Source organism: Quercus suber, unplaced genomic scaffold (genome assembly GCF_002906115.3).
Source record: "Quercus suber isolate HL8 unplaced genomic scaffold, Cork oak 2.0 scaffold_465, whole genome shotgun sequence".
In the NCBI taxonomy this organism is placed as follows: Eukaryota; Viridiplantae; Streptophyta; class Magnoliopsida; order Fagales; family Fagaceae; genus Quercus; species Quercus suber.
The window spans coordinates 200629-222949 of NW_027069916.1; the positions used below are offsets into that span (position 1 = coordinate 200629).

Sequence of the window (22321 nt, forward strand, 5' to 3'; positions counted from 1 at the left end):
GTTTTCTCCAGCTTCTGCCGCAGGATTGACGTTTCTGCCGCAGAAGGAACTTTTCTCCGATTTCTGCCACAGGTTTGACTTTTCTGCTTGTAGCAATACTTTCTGCTAATGAAGCTATCTGCTGTGCGATAAAGCTTTCTGTTTTGCAATAAAGCTTCCTCGTAAAGCCTCCTGCTGTGCAATAGAGCTATCTGCTGTACATTAAAGCTTTTTACTGTGCTTTAAAGATTTCTGCCATGTGAATGATTACTCTTCATTTTTACTGCAGAAATATTTCTCCACTTCCTTGGCCTGGCTTGTGCGTAAGCCACACCACGTTTGCTAAAGTCTGTTTATAAGCTCACAGCAAGCAAAGTCATTGTTAAGAGGTTATGGAGGCAGACATAATATAGAAAACGTAAAGAAAATGCAGTCACTATTTCTGCCGCAATAAACAAGATAAATAACTTAAAAGCCTCGCTTTTAAAGAATAAAACTTAAACAAAAGGTTAGAGCAAGATTAGTAGAGTTAAAAGAATGAGTCTGCCGCACTAACTGTCACCGCAGGACTCTAACCAGGGAAGGGAAAACTGCTCCCTCAACGCAAGTAACTTCAAAGGAGAAATTAATTGCTTTGAGAGGCCAGCCCCAAATGGTATGTGCCCGGGTATGAGTCGTTTTTTCCTCCAATAGAGAGCAAGGCTACTGAGGGAGAGAGGGGGTTAACCCATTTGGGTGCATGCCTGCCATAAAGCACTCTATTTTTCCTTCTTCCTACTCTGTTATTTTGTTTTATCTTTTCTCTATATTTTCTTTCTTAGAATTCTTGCATTTCTTTTCTTTTTCCTTTCTTTCTTTCTTTTCTGTTGTTTTCTCCTCTTTGTTTTCTCTTTTTCAATTCCCCTGTTTTTTCTTCGAATTCCCTCCGTTTTTCCCCTTTCCTGTACACAGCTACGGGTCCCTTATATAGGGCCTGCCGTGACCAATTTTACTGTTATAGCCCCTTAATGGCCCTTGTCTGGTATGGGAACCTTTTGCCAACCACTTACCGAGTCAATGGTTCTGACTACCACCATTGACCCGTGGCTTTCAGACAATGACGGTTCTTTTTCTACTTGTCCGGTGTGTACCCTCTCCCTCTCGGTCTCTCATGGCATGCACCCAGTGGTTCTTACCTAGCCTTACCTCTTTTGGGTAGCATGTCATCCCAGCAGGACTGTGCCTACCGAAAGAGCCTGGGCAAGAAATACAAAATGGGTTTCCACTCCTCTCCCCACCGCCAGACCGTGCCCTCTCCCATGACCTCACCCTTTCCCATATTGGCTGGGTATAGGCTGGTGATGCCTGGGTCGTACGCATGCTTTACCTTCTTGATGTTTCATACATTTGCCGAGGTCTGAAAAATGGGTGTGCATATCTTGTCGTGCGCGTTTTGGCTTTTTCTGGGTTGCATCTCCAACGTTTATAACTTGTCCCTTTCTTTGAAAGGTTGGGCCTTGTTGGATCATTGAGCCTCCCTTTAGTTTGGGTGTTTGCTTCGTGGCTTGGCATCTCCTGCCATACCAGATTGTTATTCCTGCTGCTTATCTCAATCCTGTCGGGCCCTTTTAGGCTTGCCGTGTGTTTTTCTTCTTAGTTTTCACGCCTATCTTTTTTATACAAAAAGATTTGGGCCTTTGTGGGCCAAATGATGTTGACTGGAGCAAAATGGTTTTGGGCTCAATTTATCTTCATCTGCCAAAGCCATCCTGCCAGAGAACTGTATTCTACGGCAGATTTGCATTCTACGGCAGACTTGTATTTTGCGGCAGATTTGCGTTCACTTGCACTTCTTTCTTTGAAAATTTCTTGCTCTTCGGTCTTCTTGGTGGGTCTTTAGGCCTTGCTTCTTACTAGGCTTTCTTCTTTATGGGCCTTTGGGTACAAATTTGCAAAAAATGGGCATCAACAACCCCTAACGTTTGAGGGTGATTGGATTTTACATCTCAACGTTTTAAAACTTTGATTTTACACCCCAATATTTGGTTCCATTAGCAAATCACACCTCCAGTAGTTTTTGCTGTTAATTGTTAAGTCATCTTGCTGACATGTTTTTTTTTTAGCCAAATAAGCTCAAAATGACACAGTTGCAAGGAAAATGATGTGATGATTAGGCACATGTTAAACGGCACCGTTATGTTAAACGGCACCGTTTTGCTTAAAGAGAAAACAAACAAAATCTCAAAATCCTAAATCTAAACCCACGCACCAACCCTTAGCTCCCTAACCCACGAACTTATCCCACCAAATTCCTCTTCTCCACACTCAAATCCTAACCTCACATATCTTCTTTTCCCACAATCTCCCACCAGATCCCTTCTCACGAAACCAACCATATCACCACCACCACCACCTTGCTCCAAATCCCACTCTAACACTTTCCTAAACTACTCTTGCTTCTTCACCCAAAACCCATTTCTCTTTCTCTCTCTCTCTCTCTCTCTCTCTCTCTCTCTCCCATCAAAACCGCTCAAGACCACTTCTCCATTGTAACTACCAAGCTAACTAACCAACTAAATCTCTCTCCCACTATTGGTGCTGTTACTCTTTTGGCCTTAGGCAATGGCGCCCCTGATGTCTTCACATCAACACGGTCCGAGGAGGCCAGTATCGAAATGAGTTTGGAGCAATACTCTCTGCGAGGACCTTTGTCTATGATTTTGTTGTTGGTTTCGTGGCAATCTAGGCCGCACCCTTTTCATTGAACCTTGTGACTTTGTGAGGGACGTGTTGTTTTACTTGGTGGCGGCATTGTTTTTGTTCTATGTGTATCTTAGTGCCGAGATTTTTTTGTGGCAGGCTGTTGGGTTTGTTGGGTTATATGTGTTTTTTGTTGGGATTGTGTTTTGGATGGATTTTGGATTGGGTGGAGGGAGGAGGAAGATTGGGGTTAAGTTGGGTTTAGATTTAGGATTTTGAGATTTTGTTTGTTTTCTCTTTGGGCAAGACGGTGCCGTTTAGCATGTGCCTAGTCATCACAGCATTTCCCTTGCAACTGTGTCGTTTTGAGCTTATTTGGCTAAAAAAAAAAAAACATGTCAGCAAGATGACTTGACAGTCAACAGCAAAAACTAACCGGAGGTGTGATTTGCTAACAGAACCAAACGTTGGGGTGTAAAATCAAAGTTTCAAAACGTTGGGGTGTAAAATCCAATCACTCCCAAACGTTAGGGGTGTACTTTGCAATATTCTATTAAGGCTTTTTCATCAACTTTTATTATATGTTGTGGTTAATTTTTCAATTTTATAAATTTTTCTTCAAATTTTTTAAATTAAAAAAATTCAATTAATGATTGAAAAATATTTTTCAGACTTTTTTTTTTCAAAAAATTTTAACAAAAGTTAACAGAAAGGCCTTAATTGAATAAATTTGAAATTTAGAATATTGAAATGAACGAAAGCAAAATTAGAGGACTGAAATGAAATTTGAATAAAATTATAGAGCTAGTTTTGCATTTTAGCCTTTAAAATATTCTCCTTTTTTTAAAACCCTTTAACTGCATTCTTGAATCAACTTATTTAAAAATGTGTCTATTTTAGTATGAAATTTTGCTTTTTTATTTTATATACTTTCTTTTCAAAACATCACATAATATTATCTATTTTATACTATATTTTATTAAAATATTAAATTTTTATTTTTTTAATAATTATTTTTCTTTTTCTGGCAAAACAACTAGTCAATCACCACCTATTATCTTCTTTTATACTTGGGATACAATTAGATCTATAGCAATTATATATATTTATATAACTTTGCATGGCCTGATGTTAGTGAATTTTGAACTTAGTTGGTTAAAATGTGACAAGTAGGTCTTTTGTCCAAGTTCATGATTAATACTTAATATCATGGTTTTAAAAATTGAATTGAATCATTCAAAAAAAAAATGAATCGAACCAACCGATTCAGCTGAATACCAATTTGGTCCCGTAAAAACTTTAAAAATAAAAATAAAAATATCAAGAACCAAAACTAAAAATAGTTCTTTGACCGTACAGGTTTTTAGAACCATGCTTAATATAGTTGCTGTTATAAAATGCATATTTCCCTCCCATTTTCTCTCTTCCTCCTACATTCTTATCCTCTACTCTACTCTCCTTTCCTCCTGAACTTTCAACTAAACTATAAGGGTTAAAAGTATAACTTTGACTCGTGAAGCAGATAAAAATATACTGTATTTTATACCATCTTAATATGGAAACAATTTCAAATATACTGTTGGTAGCAGTTTTTAAGTATTGTTGTTTAATTTTTAGTATTGTGAAAATACATGTTTAAGTATTATAGAAATACATATCAGAAGTATTATTATTGTTTAAACACTGAAACTGTTGTTTAAACATGATTACCACAGGACCCTAATCAATTTTCAAAACTTACTACTTTACATGATTGACAATGATGCCTGTTTGGATGAATTGATTTTTATTATTTTATTTTGTAAAGGCATAAATGTACCATAAATATTATGCTTTGCGAGCTTTACATTTCCTTCATATAAGTCGCTTCCATGGTACCATCATCGTCCATCATATTTTTGTCATTGACATTGTTACCACATGTTGATGGAAGGAACACGTTAACATTGTTACAACATGTTGATGGAAGGAACACGTCAATATTGCTATAATACTTAATACTGAAATTAAAATTTTTAAAATGAAAAGGATCAATTTAAAGTAATTTTAATTTTAAACCATAGAAATATCATTATTTTTATAGAGTGGAGAGTGCATTTTAAGATTTAGGATCTGTTTGGATATAGTTGAAAACTGAAAATACTGTAATAAAATAATTTTTAAATGTGTGAATAATATTGTGAGACCTATTTTTAATGTAAAAATTGCTGAAAATTGAGATTTATGAGTCTCGTAAATAGTGCACGAGATCCACTGATATGCACTGTTCACACATAAAAGTCAACAATCATGGCTAAAAAAAAAAAAATGTAAACGCTGGATGTGGGAAGCGCAAAACGTGCTTCCCAAATGCTTACTTAATCAATTATATGACAAAAAAATTTAGTTCTTTTTTCCCAATTAATTTTTTTTTTTGGAAACCATTTTCCCAATTATTTAAGAGGCATAATTTTTTTTTTTAATGAATCTTTTGATACATAATAAAACTAACATTAATAATGGGCTTATTCGGGAGTGATGTTACACTAATTGCTATTCACCAATATCTTCAATAAATTATAAAGAAAAAGATAATAAATTCTTCTTATTATTTTCTTTGAAAAATTATTAGGTGTCCGTTTGATATGTGTATTTAAACAATGGTTTTCAATTTTTTTTAAAATACATGTAAATAAAAAAATATATAAAAATACATGTAATATTATTTAAAAACTAAAAATATATATTTAAGTTAATATACTAAACAAGTTCTGATTATTCTCAAAATATTATAAATATGTACTTTCCTCAATCACGAGGGAGTACACAATAATCCCCCATTTTATTTGAACCGTTGAATCAAAGCGGCTCGTGATACTTGTGGTCACAGTCAAATCAAATCTATAAAAATCTCAAAAAGAAAAAAAAAATCAAAACTATAAAATTTTGGATTTTGAGGAAAAAATTAATGGGCCACATTAAGTTGGGCCCCCACAGTGGGCCATCTCAGTTTGGTACGGTGGAGACCAGGCTGTAAGCACTTAAGGCTATGAGCCTATGACTATCAGTTGTGAAACACTCCCATCATCCAACACATTATTTACCTTTTCACCTTAAATTTTACACTTGTACTATTCACCCGAATAAAATATGTAGTGTATTATTTTTAATTTATGGCTGTATATTGACCATACCAAACCTAATTTTTATATAAAATGCTTAAGGATAAACTATTACTATTTTGTTATAAATTATAAGTTACAGTTCAATTTCATTGTTGAATTATGGCTTATGTCAATTTAGATCTTGTATCCTTCCAAACTTTTGCTCTCATATTAGTAAGGATACAAATTAACCATAGATTGCATTGCTTACTTTGTAAAACAAAATTTATAGAAATCATTCCAATGAAAGTAAGGGTAAAGGTAACATTAAACCATATTCAAAATTTTCAGTAATTAAATTGAAAAAAATATAAGATAGTTCATGACCAATTTCAGATTTTAGAAATCAAAATCGTAGCTTTTGCCACAAGCTATAGCAATTATGTAAATGATTCATTACTAAAATATCGAATAATGCAATCCAAACTTGCCAAACTGAATTGACAAATTTAAGTTAAAGTGGAAAAAAAAAACACCCATTACCAATGGTTAGACAACCAAACAAAAATTGATCCTTGACACATTAACAACCACATAGAAATAGTTGGAAAAAAATTCAAACCTTCAAAAAGTAAAGGAAAGCGGCACTGCCTTGACCGACTGGCCATATTCCAGAGAGATAGGCATTAGCACTTAGCACTCTCTAGAACTTGCCTAGTGTACATCTCGAAGACCTGTAATGGTGACTGATATCTTTTTTTTTGGCTCTGAAAATAAATTATGTTTGATTGGCCCCGACATAGTCCTTAATAGCGACTAATAGTAGAGATATAGAAAAATTCGCAAATATGCTGAGGTGATAAATTATGTTTGATTGTACAGTTTCTACTGTTTCAATAAAATCTTCTTAATTTTCAGATTTTTCATAAAAAAAAAAAAAAACATGGATACCACTTATATTATACGATTTCCCAAAATTATGGAGTTTGAAAGGATTTTTTTTTTTTTTTTTTTGGTTTCCAGGGAAAAACTTACTCAAATGTTGATTTGCCACAAGGATGACAGCTTTAGCACATGGTAACATGACTTTGTGAAAGAGATTTCAGCAAAACACGTTAGTCATAATTTTTGAGATCATATAAGCTGGACCTGGATCAACATCAAACGTTGCTTCTTCTACAGTCAGATCTCATCCTCTTTAGTTTTCAATTAATTAATTATTATTGAAATCGATGGAATATCAAGCCCCATTTATCTGAAATTCTTTTTTCTTGCAACAGTTTTAATAAAGCCGAAAGAAGAAGAAGAAGAGGAAGGAGAAGAAATATACTACAAATATAGCAACTTTATTCTTGGCCAGACTCACAAGCATTCTATTATTCTCCACCACTTTTACAATGCATTTATGATTTTTTTCAGAAGCCAGATTAAACCAGATATAGAGGGTCCCTGCATTTTCATCACAAGGACAAAACAAAAACAAAAAAGATTATTATTTTGCTTTCATGTTTTGACACTTTTGACTTCCATTTCTTATTTTCAGCTTATTCCATTTATGAAGTTTCAAGCTTTACCCTCTTTGTTTTCTTTAAGCACAGCTGTAATTTGGATTAACTTATTGTTACTTTGAGCTCAACAAGCCAATTAAAATAAGCTCCTCCTAAACAAGCTTCTGATTGTTTTATTTCTTAGTTCATTGTTTATATATAGTGTTTTTTTCATCACCCTAAAATTTCCAGACTAAAGTAAAAGGTTTGTTGTTGTTGTATAGCTTTTTAAAACTTCATTTTTTTTAATTCAATTATTAAGTACAATTATGTTTTTGCTGACTTTATACAACTAAACTTTCAATGAAAAACACAATCCAAAAGTTCCAAACGCACAAAGATGATTGATAATAGGTCACCTCCTATCCAAGAAGTTTCAAGAAGACAACAACATTGTAGCATTGGTAGATTGAATGTCACTTCTTGCTATAAAAATATAATCCAGCCGCTAACAATAAGCACTTGTGCTTTAAGCACACCATTAAAACTTTTATAATTTGGACCCACAAAATGCTTAAAAGAATAGAGACAAAGTGGTCCTTCCAATAAAACCATTTATCCTATTAAGGACCACAGACAAGTGACTTCTATGGCCGATTGCAGTTTTTAAAAGCTTATTTTACTAGCTCCCACTCTTCTGATAATAAAATTTTCCGCACCTCAAAATGGTCTTATAGCCAAGTAGCCAAATAAAATCTCCCACGTGCAATATGACCAACCACCATATGATACGGATAAGCACGATGGAGAAGCCAAATTGACAAATATTGATGCTCTTATTATAATAAAATTGGTAATTAGTTTAGCATTTTCTTTTTCCTGAAGACCATGACGAGGTTGTGGAAGGCATATGGACCAAAATGGCCCCAATGCACAGCCAAATCTATCCTGGAATTGCAGTACAGATGGACAAAAATGGCTCAAAACCATAGGCAAACATTTGTTAATTAGTGACTGTCAGGACCCTTCCATATTTATAAAATGATTGCTTTATCTGCAGACAAAGGCTAAATGTTACCTTTTTCTCCTAACTACATCATGGAAAAGAAATGGAAATAGACAAACTTAGTTAAGCATTTGAGGGCAATTCACAATTCTCTCAATTGAACTTCAACGATGTCAATCATTTGAGTAGTTGATGGTTGATACAAAGTACACTGTACAATATATGTAAGTGGCCAGTGTATTATACTAATTGATCGTGCATCAACAAAATTTCCTTGATGTCCCATCAAAAAACAACCAAATTAAACTAGTATGAAATTATGAGTAGTTTAGTTAAAGAACTAATAATTGCACATGAAGCAAATAGTTCCAACAAGCATAAAAGCAATAGAATAGATCTACATCACATCCCCAATAAACCCCTTAACTTTTTTAACCAACCCCTTTTGTTTTTGCCTTTCTTGACTAAACAAAACATACCCTTAGTCAAGAATTACAGAAACAAACCCCCAGAAAGTAACCAAATTTACCTTTACTTTTTTACTTTACTTCCCACTCCAATTAATTAACGAATCCAGCCTCTGCAACTTCAACTGCTGCTTAAACTTGTTGATGAAATCATCAGCCTTGGCATCCACTTCTTCATCCTCAGTTACACTAACTTTCCCTTCTCTCACTGTGGCAGGCCTGCGACTCTCAATATTGTTAATATCTTCCTCCTCTTCGTAGTGAAAAGACGCTAACTTTACACTCATAGACTTCTTTATCTTCCTCGTTGGCTTTGTTGGTACCTCCCCAGAGGTTGACGTTGCATCAGACTTGCTCGTGTAAACATTAGCCCCCTTTAGGTGCATGTATATCTCATCCAGGCTCCGTTCCTCTTGTTCTTCTTCTTCTTCTTCTTCTTCTTCTTCTTCCTCATCTTGGGATAGCTCATCCGATTCTTCTAATTCTTCTTGTTGCTGATGTTGTTCGAAAGTGTAATGGGTGTCTGAATCTTGGGTTTTGTGCAAAGTGGTGGTCTGGGATTGTGAAAAGTTGGAGTCTGGGGACAAGTAGTTGTAGAAGTTGATGGACCTAAGCCTGTGAAGCAGAGAAGGAGATCTGGTAAGTTGGTGTTGTTCTTCTTGTTCTCGTTGATGGGTGTGTCTGCGAGTGTAATGGGTGTTTGATTCTGGGGTTTGGTCAAAGGCTGTGGTGGTGGTTGGTTGTGGGGATCTATAGTAGTTGGAGAAATTGATGGACTTGAGCCTTTGTAACACAGATGGAGATCTAGCAAGTTGTGGGTATCCTTGGTCTTGAGCTTCTTCTTGTTGTTGGTGTTGTTGTTGGCGTTGTTGGTTGCCTTGTCTTGAAGTAATGGCAATGGTGCCAATCATAAGGTTGAGGAGGACAAAGAGAACAGTGGGTGTGAACCAGCTGTTCATGGAAGCCCATACTGAAGGTATAAAGGAAGTGGATTCTTCAAACATGGCTTTTCTTTCGGTTAAGAGTGAAAGAGAATGAATTGCAGAGTTTAGAACTTGGGGACTTTGAGAGTGTGTGTGAGATAAATAAAAGACTAAAGAGAATGGGAGAGTAGGAGGGGGGTCTATTTGGAGGGATATTTTGGTTAATTAGTTGGGAGTGTTTTTCTTTTCTGAGGATATTCCCAATTATTTTCAGGATCTCGAGGGATACGTGTCAATGTATGATGGGCCTGTGATACGCTGACAAAAGAGAAGGTGTGTGGTGTGGGAGAGAGTAAATGTGAGGTTGTGGTTGGATTTTAATAGAGGGAGGTGATGGTGAATGGTGACAGGCTAGGAATTGCAGCCTGGACTTGAAAACCAGACTTTCATCTATTCTAGACTAGCTCCTTTGAAGTTTGAACAAACAAAAGAAGAGAAAAAAATAATGCTGCATTTACAAAAAAAAAAAAAAATTCACAAAATTAGACTTAGACAAGTTTTCATTAATTTCTCTTGCTGAGCATATCACTTTATCATCAATTTTTGATTGAGGTGAAAATAAGCCTAAAATTATTTGCTTACCTAACCTCATTCATTCTAATTAAACTCAAACGCACCTAATCATTAGTTGAGTTAAATGGGCATCAATCCAATTAAACTCAGTAATTATTGGGTTTTAACTAAAAACCCATTTAACCCCATTTAATCTAAAAACAATATACCCAAATTCAATACAGCACTTCCAATAAAATAAAAAATAAAAAACAAAGAAAGAAGGAGAGGAAACTTGACTTTGGTGACGAAAATGATGTCGGACTTGGACTTGCAGATATAGCAACGACGATCCTTGAAATGAAGCGAAGATGAGCGACATAGGTGGAACAGACCTCTTTGTGGCCACAAGCTCCGTACACAACCCATCAAGAGCATCGACACACATAGCACAGCTATTGGACAAGTCTTCCCCCTCTTTCTTGCAAAACCCTAATCGAACGTTGAAGACGAAGATGGAGATCTAAATTTCTAGGGTTTAAAGAAAGGGACGACACCTACACCAACGCCACCTTTGTCATGCATTTGAGAAGCAACATCACCTAGGATCGAATCCAAGTCCTCTTCGTTTGGGACCGCCCCATCGCCTCCAATTTGTACGTGTCACTATGATCTGCTAAACTTTTTTTTTTTTTTAATTATTATTGTTGTTGTTGTTGTTATTTTGATGATTCTCATAAACTATTTACCCTTGAGACAATTGATTAGTTAAGTTATTTTTTATTCTGTTAATGCTTCTTATGTTAGTAATATTAGTTTTCGTTTTTGATTACCTGTTTGGTTGTCAAGAAAGCTGAGGTAAAATAGAATTTACAATTATTTTTATTTTCATAATATTGTTGTGTTTTTTGAAAATTTAGTAGAAAAAAGAATCCAGGAAAGTGTTGGGGTTATAAAAAAAAAAAGTGTTGGGGTTTTCACTTTAATGACATTTTGGTAATTTTGATAATTAGGTGAGTTGGGGTTTATCCATAATAATTAGGTTGGGTTGGATTTGGGTTAAAAGTAATTAGTCAAATGAGTTTTAATGAGTAAATGAGTTTTATATACCCAATCCAAACCCTCCTACTCTAAACCCACCCATTTGACATCCTTGATAACTTGCCACTTCAATCATTGTAAAACATTTTATAATATAAAATTGTGGCGCCAAAGTTTTAGGTTTTTTTAGGTTTTGTGGCTCCAAACTTATACAAGTACTTGCAAAAGGCTCTTCCATAGACAAGGTGACATTGTACACCAAGGTTAAACCAACTATTTGTACTCTACAACTGTTTCTTTTTTCTTTTTCTTTTTTCCTTTCATTTAATAATAAGTTCCATTAATTAAACATGTCATTTATTTAAGATGAGCAAATAATAGTCCTACTTCAAAAGTTTAGTTTACCAAAAATTTAGTATTGCAATAATGTATAATATGATATGAATACGCATTGAAGAAAACCTTATCCCTAGCTTGACAACCAAATCAAAGGGTTTTGGTTGCAAAACTTATGAAGCAAAAACTAAATTAAAACAAGTATCAAACCCGTCAAAATTGGTCCGAATCTTAATTAGAATCTAAATAAATTCAAGTAGAAAATTATGATCCCCATTTAGAACTCATGGATGGGATCTACTTCTTGTGATAGGGGGAAAGAGTACAAGCGCAATAATTTCTCTTTAACTATATCTATAAGTATACATAAGTTGACGTATATTAATTTTGTCAATCATGTCAAATCATATATTAATGAAGGGTTATCCCTTCCTCATTTTTTAGTTAGTATTAATATTTTAAAAGAAATAGAGTATGCAACAATTATTTAAATGAGAAAACTTTTCATAAAATATTGATTTATCTTAAAATTACAACTTTTGTGCTAAGATTATTGTCACAATTTTGATGTTACAAACTATGAATGATTATCTATAACTTTTACATAGACCTTACTACTTTTTTCCCACTATTTTTAACATCAAAATTGTAATAAAATTTATGATTCAAGAATTATATCGACAAATTTTCTCAAAAATATTACATAGACAACATGCTTGGAATTTCTTCTTGGCATTTTCAAGCACTTTCACTTTGCATTGTTTAGGGCATTTGGATGTTTCTTTGGCAATTGGCATTATACATGTAACACGTCACTGACGTTTTTATTAATTTGTTAAAATTGATTAGAAGCGCAGATTTATTTTTAAAAACTCACCAAACACACCAAACGCATACATAACTAATCAAACACCCAAAAATTTTCACATGGATGTTTTAGGAGCATTGATCTATTTGGGGACGAGTATGATCTATTTGGGGGACCGCACTAGGTTGGTATGGAACTTGCACTGTCATTGTCCCCATTATTATTATTATTATTATTATTATTATTAGGTTGAGTATAAGTGTAGGTTTGCGTAGAAATGAAGTTGCTTTTGCATTTTTGGCAGAGTCTCACGGCACTATTCAAAGCCCAGCCAAACTTGTGAAAATACAGATTTTTAGGTAAATCTTGTGTCTCACAGCACTATTCATAACTTAATAATTATTTTGTTATAGTGTTTTCAGCAGTAAATTTTCAGTTTTCAACAAAATAAGTGATATCCAAACAAACTCTAAGATTCCAAGAAGAATTGGTCCTAAGCATTTTTTATATCGCAATAATTGATTATAAACTAGTTTGATATAAATGAAGGGAGAAGTTAACAAATTCCTTAAGAACATTGGTTTAGAAAATATTTTTAAAAACGTTTTATTAAAAAAAAAACAATTGACTTTTTTTTTGAAGATGTATTTATTTTTTTTTATAAAAGTGATATTAAAATTTTTATAAAATGATTCATTAACAAATATTCTAAGGGCATCCATTAATAGAACCCATAAACAAATAATTTATACCAATTAATATTATATGTTCATCAATAAAAGGAACTTGAATGATTTCCTCCTTCTCCAACTCCTAATAACCCCATTAGGTTTTTATAAGTGGATTTTTAAATTTCAATGGCTAGTAGGTTTCAAATTGTAGTAAGACATGGTTAATCATTGACTGCCCATTGTTGTTGCCATTTGAGACGAGGAATCTAATCAAATTAACTAACCTTCTGATGTTATTCTGGGATAAAGATTATTTTTAAAGATAACGATGAATTTACTCAACGACTCAGGAAAATGAATATCTAACTTATAAAAATATATTGAAGAATACTTACGTACGTGAAATCGTTTGCATGGCACATATTTTTATCAAGTATTAACAAAATAAAAATGTTAGGTAAGAGTATATGTTTAGTTACTAAATTTGAGTCAAGTTTTATGTTAATCTTTAAAACTTAAAAAGTTTATTTTGACCATTCAGAAAATTAATGACATGTTGAATTAATCTTTTTGTATTTTTGTTATTATAAATCTTGCTTAGGTGACAAAATACGGAAAGACACATGGTGTTTTGTTATGATGGCAAAATTACGTAAAAATTCGATACATTTTCGTTTCTTAAAAAAAAAAAAAAAATTGATTCATTTTCAATTATACGAAGACTAATAAAATAAAAAATCTTTGGACAACAGTAGAACTTAACCCAAATTATAATTTTGGAGACTAATAGTATATTTTAAACAAAATATTACTATAGGTTCAACAGCAGTACAGGACAATAAACAATGACCAATTTTCCTAAAATCATTCATTGATTCAAATGGGCTTTCATATCCAAAATGTTTACTTCTGTGACTGTCTTAATAGTGATACTTAACACATTCTGAGTCTCATGCCATGCCACCATTTACTCACTTGATTGGGCATAATAACTGGGCTTGCCCTAAAAACTTTGGGCTCTCTATTCAAAAATTCTAAAGATCGTGGTGTTGAAGCTCAGTAATCAATTCAGACTTAAAGCTGAGCCCTTTATTTTGTATTGAACCAGCCACTTGGGCTTGACATGGGGAAGTGTAAAAGCTAACTTTACCTGCCTTTTTACTCCTTTTGGGTTGCAACTTGCAATATATCTTTATTCAGGAAAAAAGCCGAAATTAGAAATTGTCTTTTTTGTAATCCTTTCCTTTTTGTGGATGGACCTCTTCTAGGTCTAACTCAAAAGTTGTAAAAGATCAAATGGTTGGTTCAAGTTTACCTTAAATGATTAAAAAAATTATATTGAAATCAAATCTCCTTTATATCCAAAAAGCAACTTATTGAAATTTTGGTTCGATTATAAGAACAATCTTAGAATAGACATAATAGGTTCAATCACATCATTTATGTATGTATGAGTGTGTGTATAAATATATATTGTATTTTGAGATCTAGTACGGATAAAAGTGGGGTGTTACACACATTTGCATAAATTGAAATCATTTATTGATTAGTAAGTTTAAATAGTTGAATGAAAGTCTAGAGTTTCTATTAGACCCGACAAAAAAAATTTCTAGAGGTGAAGTTCATTGTCTTGAGTTTGATCACACAAGGATTAAGATTAGGTGCAATACTCTCTTGAGTTTGATCACACAAAGATAGAGATTAGATGCAATTACCTACTTTTCTCTCACAATTTTTTTTTTTAATTTTTTATTTTACTTTCTTAACTTTCTTTTTTTTTTTGGTTTCCTAAGGGGTGTTCGGGCCAGCATACATGCACCTCTACTTATCCCTGCCCGTAGTGAGAGCCTGCCACTAGCCACAAGCCACAAGCCACAAGGTGTTGCAGCTGCTGGGATTTTGTTAACTTTTTTACTTCATTTTAATATTTTTAATTTAATGATTGAAAATGAAAGTTGCTTTTTACCACCCTTAACATCATCCATTAATTGCAATTGCATTAGGTGTTGATCTCAACCCACACACATGCATGGTCTTCTAAGTTTGGTGTAACTGGAATGTGACATCACATGGGAAACACAAAACGCATCAATCCTTAAATGAAAAGGAACATCTTTTTGCCTTTTACGGAACTTGTTATGCCACAATTGATTCCAAACTTCAAACGTGGGTTGATTGCCTGATTTCACTAAAATACAATAATCATTCTATTCAAGCTAAGATGATTCTATTATCTTTTAAATGAATAATTTTTAGGTACTTCCACAGTATAGAGAATGGTGTTTCTTTTTCTCACATTTATGATGAAGTCCACTAATTAAATTCATTGTGAGGCCCACTATGAACGTGAGATGAATGAGCATAATTTTTTCGTACTCCAAGAGTATCTAAATTTTTTCCAAAATCTTGATTGATATTGCATATTGATCAAATAATATGCGGATTTCATGCATATCCCAATTTCTTCTAGGGGGATCAATCAAATTAGCAATGATCAAATTCCATTACAAAGGTGTTACTTGAATAGTACAAAACCAAAAGACACCTTTCTTTTTCTTTTTCTTTTTTTCTTTTTTTTAAGGACACATCCATAGACATAGAGTGAAGCATTTTTTTGGACCATGGTTGTTAGATAGGTAGATGATGACAAAATAAATGATGATATTTGAATTACAGTCTCATAAAAGTCGTTTAAAAAAAGTTATGAAAGTAGGAAATTTTTATTTATTTTAGAGAAGGAATGAGGACATCCTCGTAGGCTTGCACGCATTTTTTTTTTTTTTTTTGGGTTTACTTATACACTGCTCCACAAAAGACACACTTAAGAATGAGCATAATTTTTTCGTACTCCAAGAGTATCTAAATTTTTTCCAAAATCTTGATTGATATTGCATATTGATCAAATAATATGCGGATTTCATGCATATCCCAATTTCTTCTAGGGGGATCAATCAAATTAGCAATGATCAAATTCCATTACAAAGGTGTTACTTGAATAGTACAAAACCAAAAGACACCTTTCTTTTTCTTTTTCTTTTTTTCTTTTTTTTAAGGACACATCCATAGACATAGAGTGAAGCATTTTTTTGGACCATGGTTGTTAGATAGGTAGATGATGACAAAATAAATGATGATATTTGAATTACAGTCTCATAAAAGTCGTTTAAAAAAAGTTATGAAAGTAGGAAATTTTTATTTATTTTAGAGAAGGAATGAGGACATCCTCGTAGGCTTGCACGCATTTTTTTTTTTTTTTTTTGGGTTTACTTATACACTGCTCCACAAAAGACACACTTATATTGAAATCAAATACTCACTTTGTTAACCTCTTAAGAAAAAAAAAAGTCATTCAGTACATTGCCTTTTACCTAAAAATTTATAAGTTTCCATAACTATATTATTATTATTATTATTATTGTAAGAGCTAGAAATGTAAAGGCCCAAGTCCACTTAGAATAGTGTTGTTTGGATCTTCAAAACTAAGCCCAAACAATGAATTTTTAATAGAGTGGGATTCTAAACCAGTGCAACACTGAAATTGTTCCAAGTCTAAAGCTAATAGAGCTTAAGTGAGAAATAGAAGGAAATGAAACAAGGATTCCAAAAAATACTTCCTTGGGTAATTCCGAGGATGGATCTTATATTGATAAATCAGGATGATATTGCTACACTGGGTATTTCTTTGCTTTCTCACTAGTTCCTTTTTCCTTAGAGAATCTTCATCTCATTTTTCTGGAGGGTTTCCTTCCTTATATAGCTCCTTCCCTTTCATCCTAACCCTCCACCTGTACATCTTAGGAGATTCCATAGGATACTTGTCCTATCAAGACCCTTTTGGAGGTGGTAGAGGGAGTTATTAGTTGTAAAGTTACTGTTCAGAGGTCATTTCATTATTAATTCAACTGGTTAGGTTGGTGCAGAGTATTGAATGTGAAGGTGAGAGATGTCTGTAGACATCAAAATTTTATGATGTATTCACAACTGTCCGATTGTTCATAATAAAATATTTGTGATCAAATTAATCTCAAATTGATGAGGTGGACAATCAACAAATGAAATCAAGTCACGTGGCAACATCAAATAAGAAAGACATATGGCAATGTCAGAAGAAAAGATTTATGTGGAAAGTTCTTATTAAATGAAAGACCAAATTAAATTCATAAATAACTCTCAATAAATACTGAGAGAAAGTTCAAAATTAAATTCGATTGAGTTGCCTATAAATAGAGGCTTTTCATATGAGAAAGGAAACAGAACACTTAGAGAGAAAACACTACCGACACTCTGCCAAAATAGAGAGTCATCTCTAAAGTTCACAAGAATTTCATTGTTCATCAAGGCCTATTCCTACTTCTTCAAACCAAAGTGGGGATTCTCCTTTAACCTAGCTCGAGATCAAGCCAACGACCCTCGCATCAAATCAAGCACATTCAACTAGGAGACATCAAAGCACGATTCAAGATCAAGCTTCATAGCCCCTTCAGATCGTAACGTTTCTTGGAGATCGAATCAGATGAATTTATTTTACTCTTTCATTGTAAAGGTTCATACAGAGGATTGTACTCACATATTTACAAATCAAATACAAATTGATTATTTGTTACACTATTTCGTGATCGTGTGATTTATCTTTTACGAAAATTGTATGTACAGTGTCTTCTTCAGGAAACTTCCTCCCGTCACCCTTGCAAGCCTCCCGTTGCTATCCCTTCCCTTGTCCTTGGGCTTTTAAGGGATTTCAATTGTCCTTTGGCTCTCTTGTTCTCCTCGGATAGGCGCAGTTCTCAGAGTTTACTTTCCTTAGTCTCCCACAATTATTATTATTATTATTATATTTTACGTTAATTTTCTTAATATAAACTTTAGTAAAAGATGAATAATGACTTTTTTAATAAAGTAAAATAATAAGTTAGGAAATTCATTTACTAACCTTAAAAAGACAAATTCATTTTAGGACTTTCCAAACTAAAAGTCTAAAATAAAGTCATTTTGAAACAATGTACCATCCAAAACATGTAGTTGTAGTATTGTAGTGTTTGTAATTGAATTATAAGTTGATTTTTATTGCTTATTTTAGTATTATTTGCGAATTTCGCATAATTTTTTATTGTAATTTTATTTTAAATAATTTAAATTTCAATTATTTTAAAATAAGTTTATTTTTAAATTTTTTGGTCCTATATTAAGAAAAAATTACTAGAAATTATTAGTAATTTTCAAAATGGAAAAAAAAGGTAATATATAAAAGTAAACAAATCAAACAGGAAGATTGTTGATAACTTATTAGGAGAGAGAATGTTAGGCACACGCAAATGTCGACACTATCGCGCTCATTCTCATACAAAAAGTTGCAACAAAAGGCTTCTTCTTCCTCCGTTGCCCCTAACCTTTCGTCAAATACCTCAAAATATGTCGACACTCTCTGTCTCTCTCTCTCCCACATTAGCTCATCGAATTTCGACAGAAAACTGTATGCAGAATCAAATTGGAACAAAGCGTCCATACGCCACAAAGGCATTAGAATAAATAAATAACACACTACTCGTCTTCGATCCCCACCGATCACTCCAAAGTCTCTTTTTGAAAAAAAGCATAAATCCGAGATTCTAGTCATCTCTCTTCCCATGTCTTTCATTGAGGTTCATTCTTCGAGAATCTATCTCTCTGTCTCTCTCTTAGTCAATTTTGTTTCTTTTTATTTATTTATTAACGATGACGTTTTTGTTTTTGTTTTTGTTCTATCCAGGATCTCTGGTCCATGCTCTGTCTCGAAGGGTTCAGAACAAAACTCCGAACTTTCTCAGGTAAATTCAATCCCCATCACCAAATTGAACTCAATTTCACGAAATTCTTTCCCTTTTGGCTATTGGGTATTCGATCATACAAAAAACCCAATTCAAAAACTCAAATTTTAACCCATATTTGATTCTTTTACTCTGTTTCTAACATCTGGGCATTCTTGTTTTTTTTTTTTTTTTTGTGCATCGAACACCAATAAAGACTCGATCTTTAGCTCAGTTTCGGAATCTATGTCGAGCGCGAGCTGTAGAGATGGCGAGTTAGAGAATTGCCGAGACGAGTCAACGGCTTTGGTTCTCAAACTCGTGGCCATAGCTTCGATTCTGATTGCTGGAGTGGTTGGAATCGCGATTCCACTCGTGGGAAGGAACCGCCGATTCCTTCGTACCGACGGAAATGTGTTTGTTGCGGCGAAAGCTTTCGCTGCCGGTGTAATTCTCGCAACCGGGTTTGTCCACATGTTGTCGGGCGGGTCGGAGGCGCTATCTGACCCGTGTTTGCCCGAGTACCCGTGGTCCAAGTTTCCATTTTCTGGGTTTTTTGCCATGGTGGCTTCGCTGGTGACCCTATTCGTTGACTTTGTTGGGACCCAGTATTATGAAAGGAAACAGAGAGTAATTGAGGAAAAGATCAGGGTCGGGTCGGAGGACCCGCGTTTGGAGAGTGGGATTGTGACGGGTTTGGATGGGAATGGTGGGAAAGTGTTTGGAGAAGAAGAAGGTGGTGGAATCCATATTGTGGGGATGCATGCACATGCGGCGCACCATAGACATTCTCATCCACATGGACAGGATGCATGTGATGGGTACGTGAGTGATCATGGACATGGACATGGGAATGGGCATGGGCATGGGCATGGGCATTCTCATGGGTTTGATGATGATGAGGAGGATGGGGGTGTTAGACACGTCGTCGTTTCACAGGTATGTGTGGGTTTGGTTTTTTGTTTTACTCTGTGTTTTGTTTGGATGTTCATTAGTGATTTTAATTAGTGCTTTGATTGTTGAGGGTGGGTTAAAGGTGCTAGTAAAAGTGGGCCGGTTAAAAGTGGGCCTATAAATGGTACCCTACCACTTTCAAAAGTAAATGTGGGACCTAGTTTTTACCACGTTATTGGTAGGACCACAGGTCTCACAAACATTTGGTTCACTTTTTTTTTTTTTTTTTTTTTTTTTTCAGCAAAAAACAGTTGGTTCACTTTTGATAATAAACACACACACTTTCATGGAACTTTTCATATTGCATAACATGTTATGATAAACTTTTATGACATTTTTTAAGGTTACACGAATATTGTAATATTACTTTCACATAATAAATATAATATGTTTATTGTATGTATTTTTAAACTTGTTTTGGTATTATTTGACTTATGCTTTCAATAAGTACCTTATTTTGAGCGAGTGAATTTAGAGAATGGTGGTGGTGTTATGGTCCTAATCCTGTTGAGTCATAATAAACTTAAGTGAGCTTGATGAGTTCAATTCCTATCCTCTTGTTGACATTGTGTATAGCTCATTCTTTCTTTTTCTCTTTGCTAAAACATCGTTGTTGTCTAAGTTGAGTAACTTTGTTTTGGAATGTAGTTTGTGAGTTCCTTTCATTGTCCAATTTGGTCAGGTTGGTGATCAAACAAATTTGACATGTGTAAGTTCGAAATGCATCTAACTGGACCAAAACAAATGAATGTCAACAAACTTTTCCTACTTTCTCGACCCTTCATATTATAAGCCAATTCAGCAATAGCGTGTAGTACTTTTACACGGTCCTAAGTAATTTAATTACTGCCGACACCTTCACTGTAGTTGTTGGTTTAGCTTTCAGGCTTTGTTAGTTTCAAAGGAAAACTTTGCCAATGCCTCTCAATTTACCATGTGTTGTAAATTGTAATCTGCATATGCTTTTTCATTGGAAGGAATAGTCTTACACTCTGTATATAAGATGGCTCTGAGAACTTTTAACAATCATTGTGCAGATTGAGTTTCTAGTAGCTACTAATTACTTGACCAATTAAATTGTGTATATAATATTTCCAAACCTTTTCTATGCAGGTTTTGGAACTTGGGATTGTATCACATTCAGTTATCATTGGACTATCACTAGGAGTTTCACAAAGTCCATGTACTATAAGACCCTTAATTGCAGCATTATCCTTCCATCAATTCTTTGAAGGATTTGCACTTGGAGGCTGCATCTCCCAAGCCCAGTTTAAAAATCTGTCAGCAACAGTGATGGCATGCTTTTTTGCCTTGACAACCCCAGCAGGGATTGCTGTTGGGATTGGCATTGCTTCATTCTACAACCCATACAGTGTTGGCGCTCTGGTTACTGAAGGCATCTTGGATTCAATGTCAGCTGGCATTTTGGTTTACATGGCTTTGGTGGACCTAATTGCTGCTGATTTCTTGAGTAAGAGGATGAGCTGCAACTTTAGACTGCAAGTAGTATCTTATTTTACACTCTTCCTTGGGGCTGGATTGATGTCTTCATTAGCAATTTGGGCTTGATTATTAATATATTTGTTTAGATTTCTCGCCTTTTGTGTGTAATTGTGGCAATGCATCAAAATTCTTTCTTTTTGGTTTCTCTTAGCAAGGAGAGGGTAGGAAGAAAAAAGGTTTGTAGTCATTGCTTTTGATTAAAAAAAGAAAAGAAAAAAAAAAGAATATTCTTTTCTCCATTTTGTATTGCTGACCAATATATTCCTCCCACGTGATAAATATTGTTTTTAACTTTAATGGTTATTTTGAGTGCTAAATTATTCCAACTCATTTTCCAATTGCACATGGTCATATTCAGCATTTTGTACGAGCAGAGACTTATGCCATCTTGAATGGTCTTGGTCTGTGTGGGTTTTTCCTAAAGCTTGTAGTAATAGGATTCGAGAAAAGGATTACCAAATCTGTGATGTATTCCAGAATGTCTAATCAAATTACATTCAGGTTATCTGTAATTGTTTATATAACCTTGATCAACTTAATATATATTGGATGTGAGACTCTCAAAGTCATTCAATCTAATCTGATATATGATCTGTCTGGGATATTACAACTTAATTCAAAAATTATTTCTTTTATCTTTGGATTATACGGGATTGCATTAAAGAAACTAGCACCCTACAATGGAGCATAATGCAAATCAAAAGTGTCATTTAAGGACATAAAATTTATTTGATCAAGAGTCTCAGGTTTGTTTGATTGGAGAAGTGAAAAAGTGAGAGGATAGAAAATAGGTGAGAGGATGAAAAAGTAAAATGATAGAAAAAATTTAGTTTTTTCTCCTATGTATTTGGTTGGAGGTGTAGAAAAGTAGAAGGGATTAAAAATCCTTTTGTTTGGTTGGGGAGAAAAATAGGAAGATAGAAAATGTAGTTATATAAATTTACTACATAATATGTAAAAAATAATTTATTTGTACTAATTAAATAAGACAGAGATCTTATGAAAGCTACAATGAAAAAACTGGACAACAAAAAACCTCCTTTGTGCTG

The 22321-nt window shown here is 34.0% G+C and overlaps 2 protein-coding genes across 2 annotated transcripts; one reads left to right on the top strand and one right to left on the bottom strand.

Annotated features, from left to right (window-relative positions):
* Positions 1 to 8525: 8525 nt before the first annotated feature.
* LOC112000508 (pathogen-associated molecular patterns-induced protein A70) lies at positions 8526 to 9870 on the bottom strand. Its single transcript, XM_024032646.2, has one exon. The coding sequence runs from the start codon at positions 9703 to 9705 to the stop codon at positions 8779 to 8781; it is 927 nt and encodes a 308-aa protein (XP_023888414.2). The 5' UTR covers positions 9706 to 9870; the 3' UTR covers positions 8526 to 8778.
* An 8520-nt stretch (positions 9871 to 18390) lies between these two features.
* Positions 18391 to 21422, top strand: LOC112000510 (zinc transporter 4, chloroplastic). Its single transcript, XM_065762590.1, has 4 exons — positions 18391 to 18671; positions 18779 to 18836; positions 19033 to 19754; positions 20883 to 21422. Exons 1-4 carry the CDS (start codon positions 18657 to 18659, stop codon positions 21336 to 21338), a joined length of 1251 nt encoding a protein of 416 aa, XP_065618662.1. The 5' UTR covers positions 18391 to 18656; the 3' UTR covers positions 21339 to 21422.
* Positions 21423 to 22321: the final 899 nt, after the last annotated feature.

What these genes read in the sequence shown, in the direction of transcription:
- LOC112000508 (XM_024032646.2), bottom strand. Translation starts at nt 9,705, where the DNA reads ATGTTTGAAGAATCCACTTCCTTTATACCTTCAGTATGGGCTTCCATG.
- LOC112000510 (XM_065762590.1), top strand. An exon ending in AAAACTCCGAACTTTCTCAG is followed by an intron (nt 18,837 to 19,032) that starts GTAAATTCAATC and finishes ACACCAATAAAG; the next exon opens with ACTCGATCTTTAGCTCAGTT. An exon ending in GACACGTCGTCGTTTCACAG is followed by an intron (nt 19,755 to 20,882) that starts GTATGTGTGGGT and finishes TTTTCTATGCAG; the next exon opens with GTTTTGGAACTTGGGATTGT.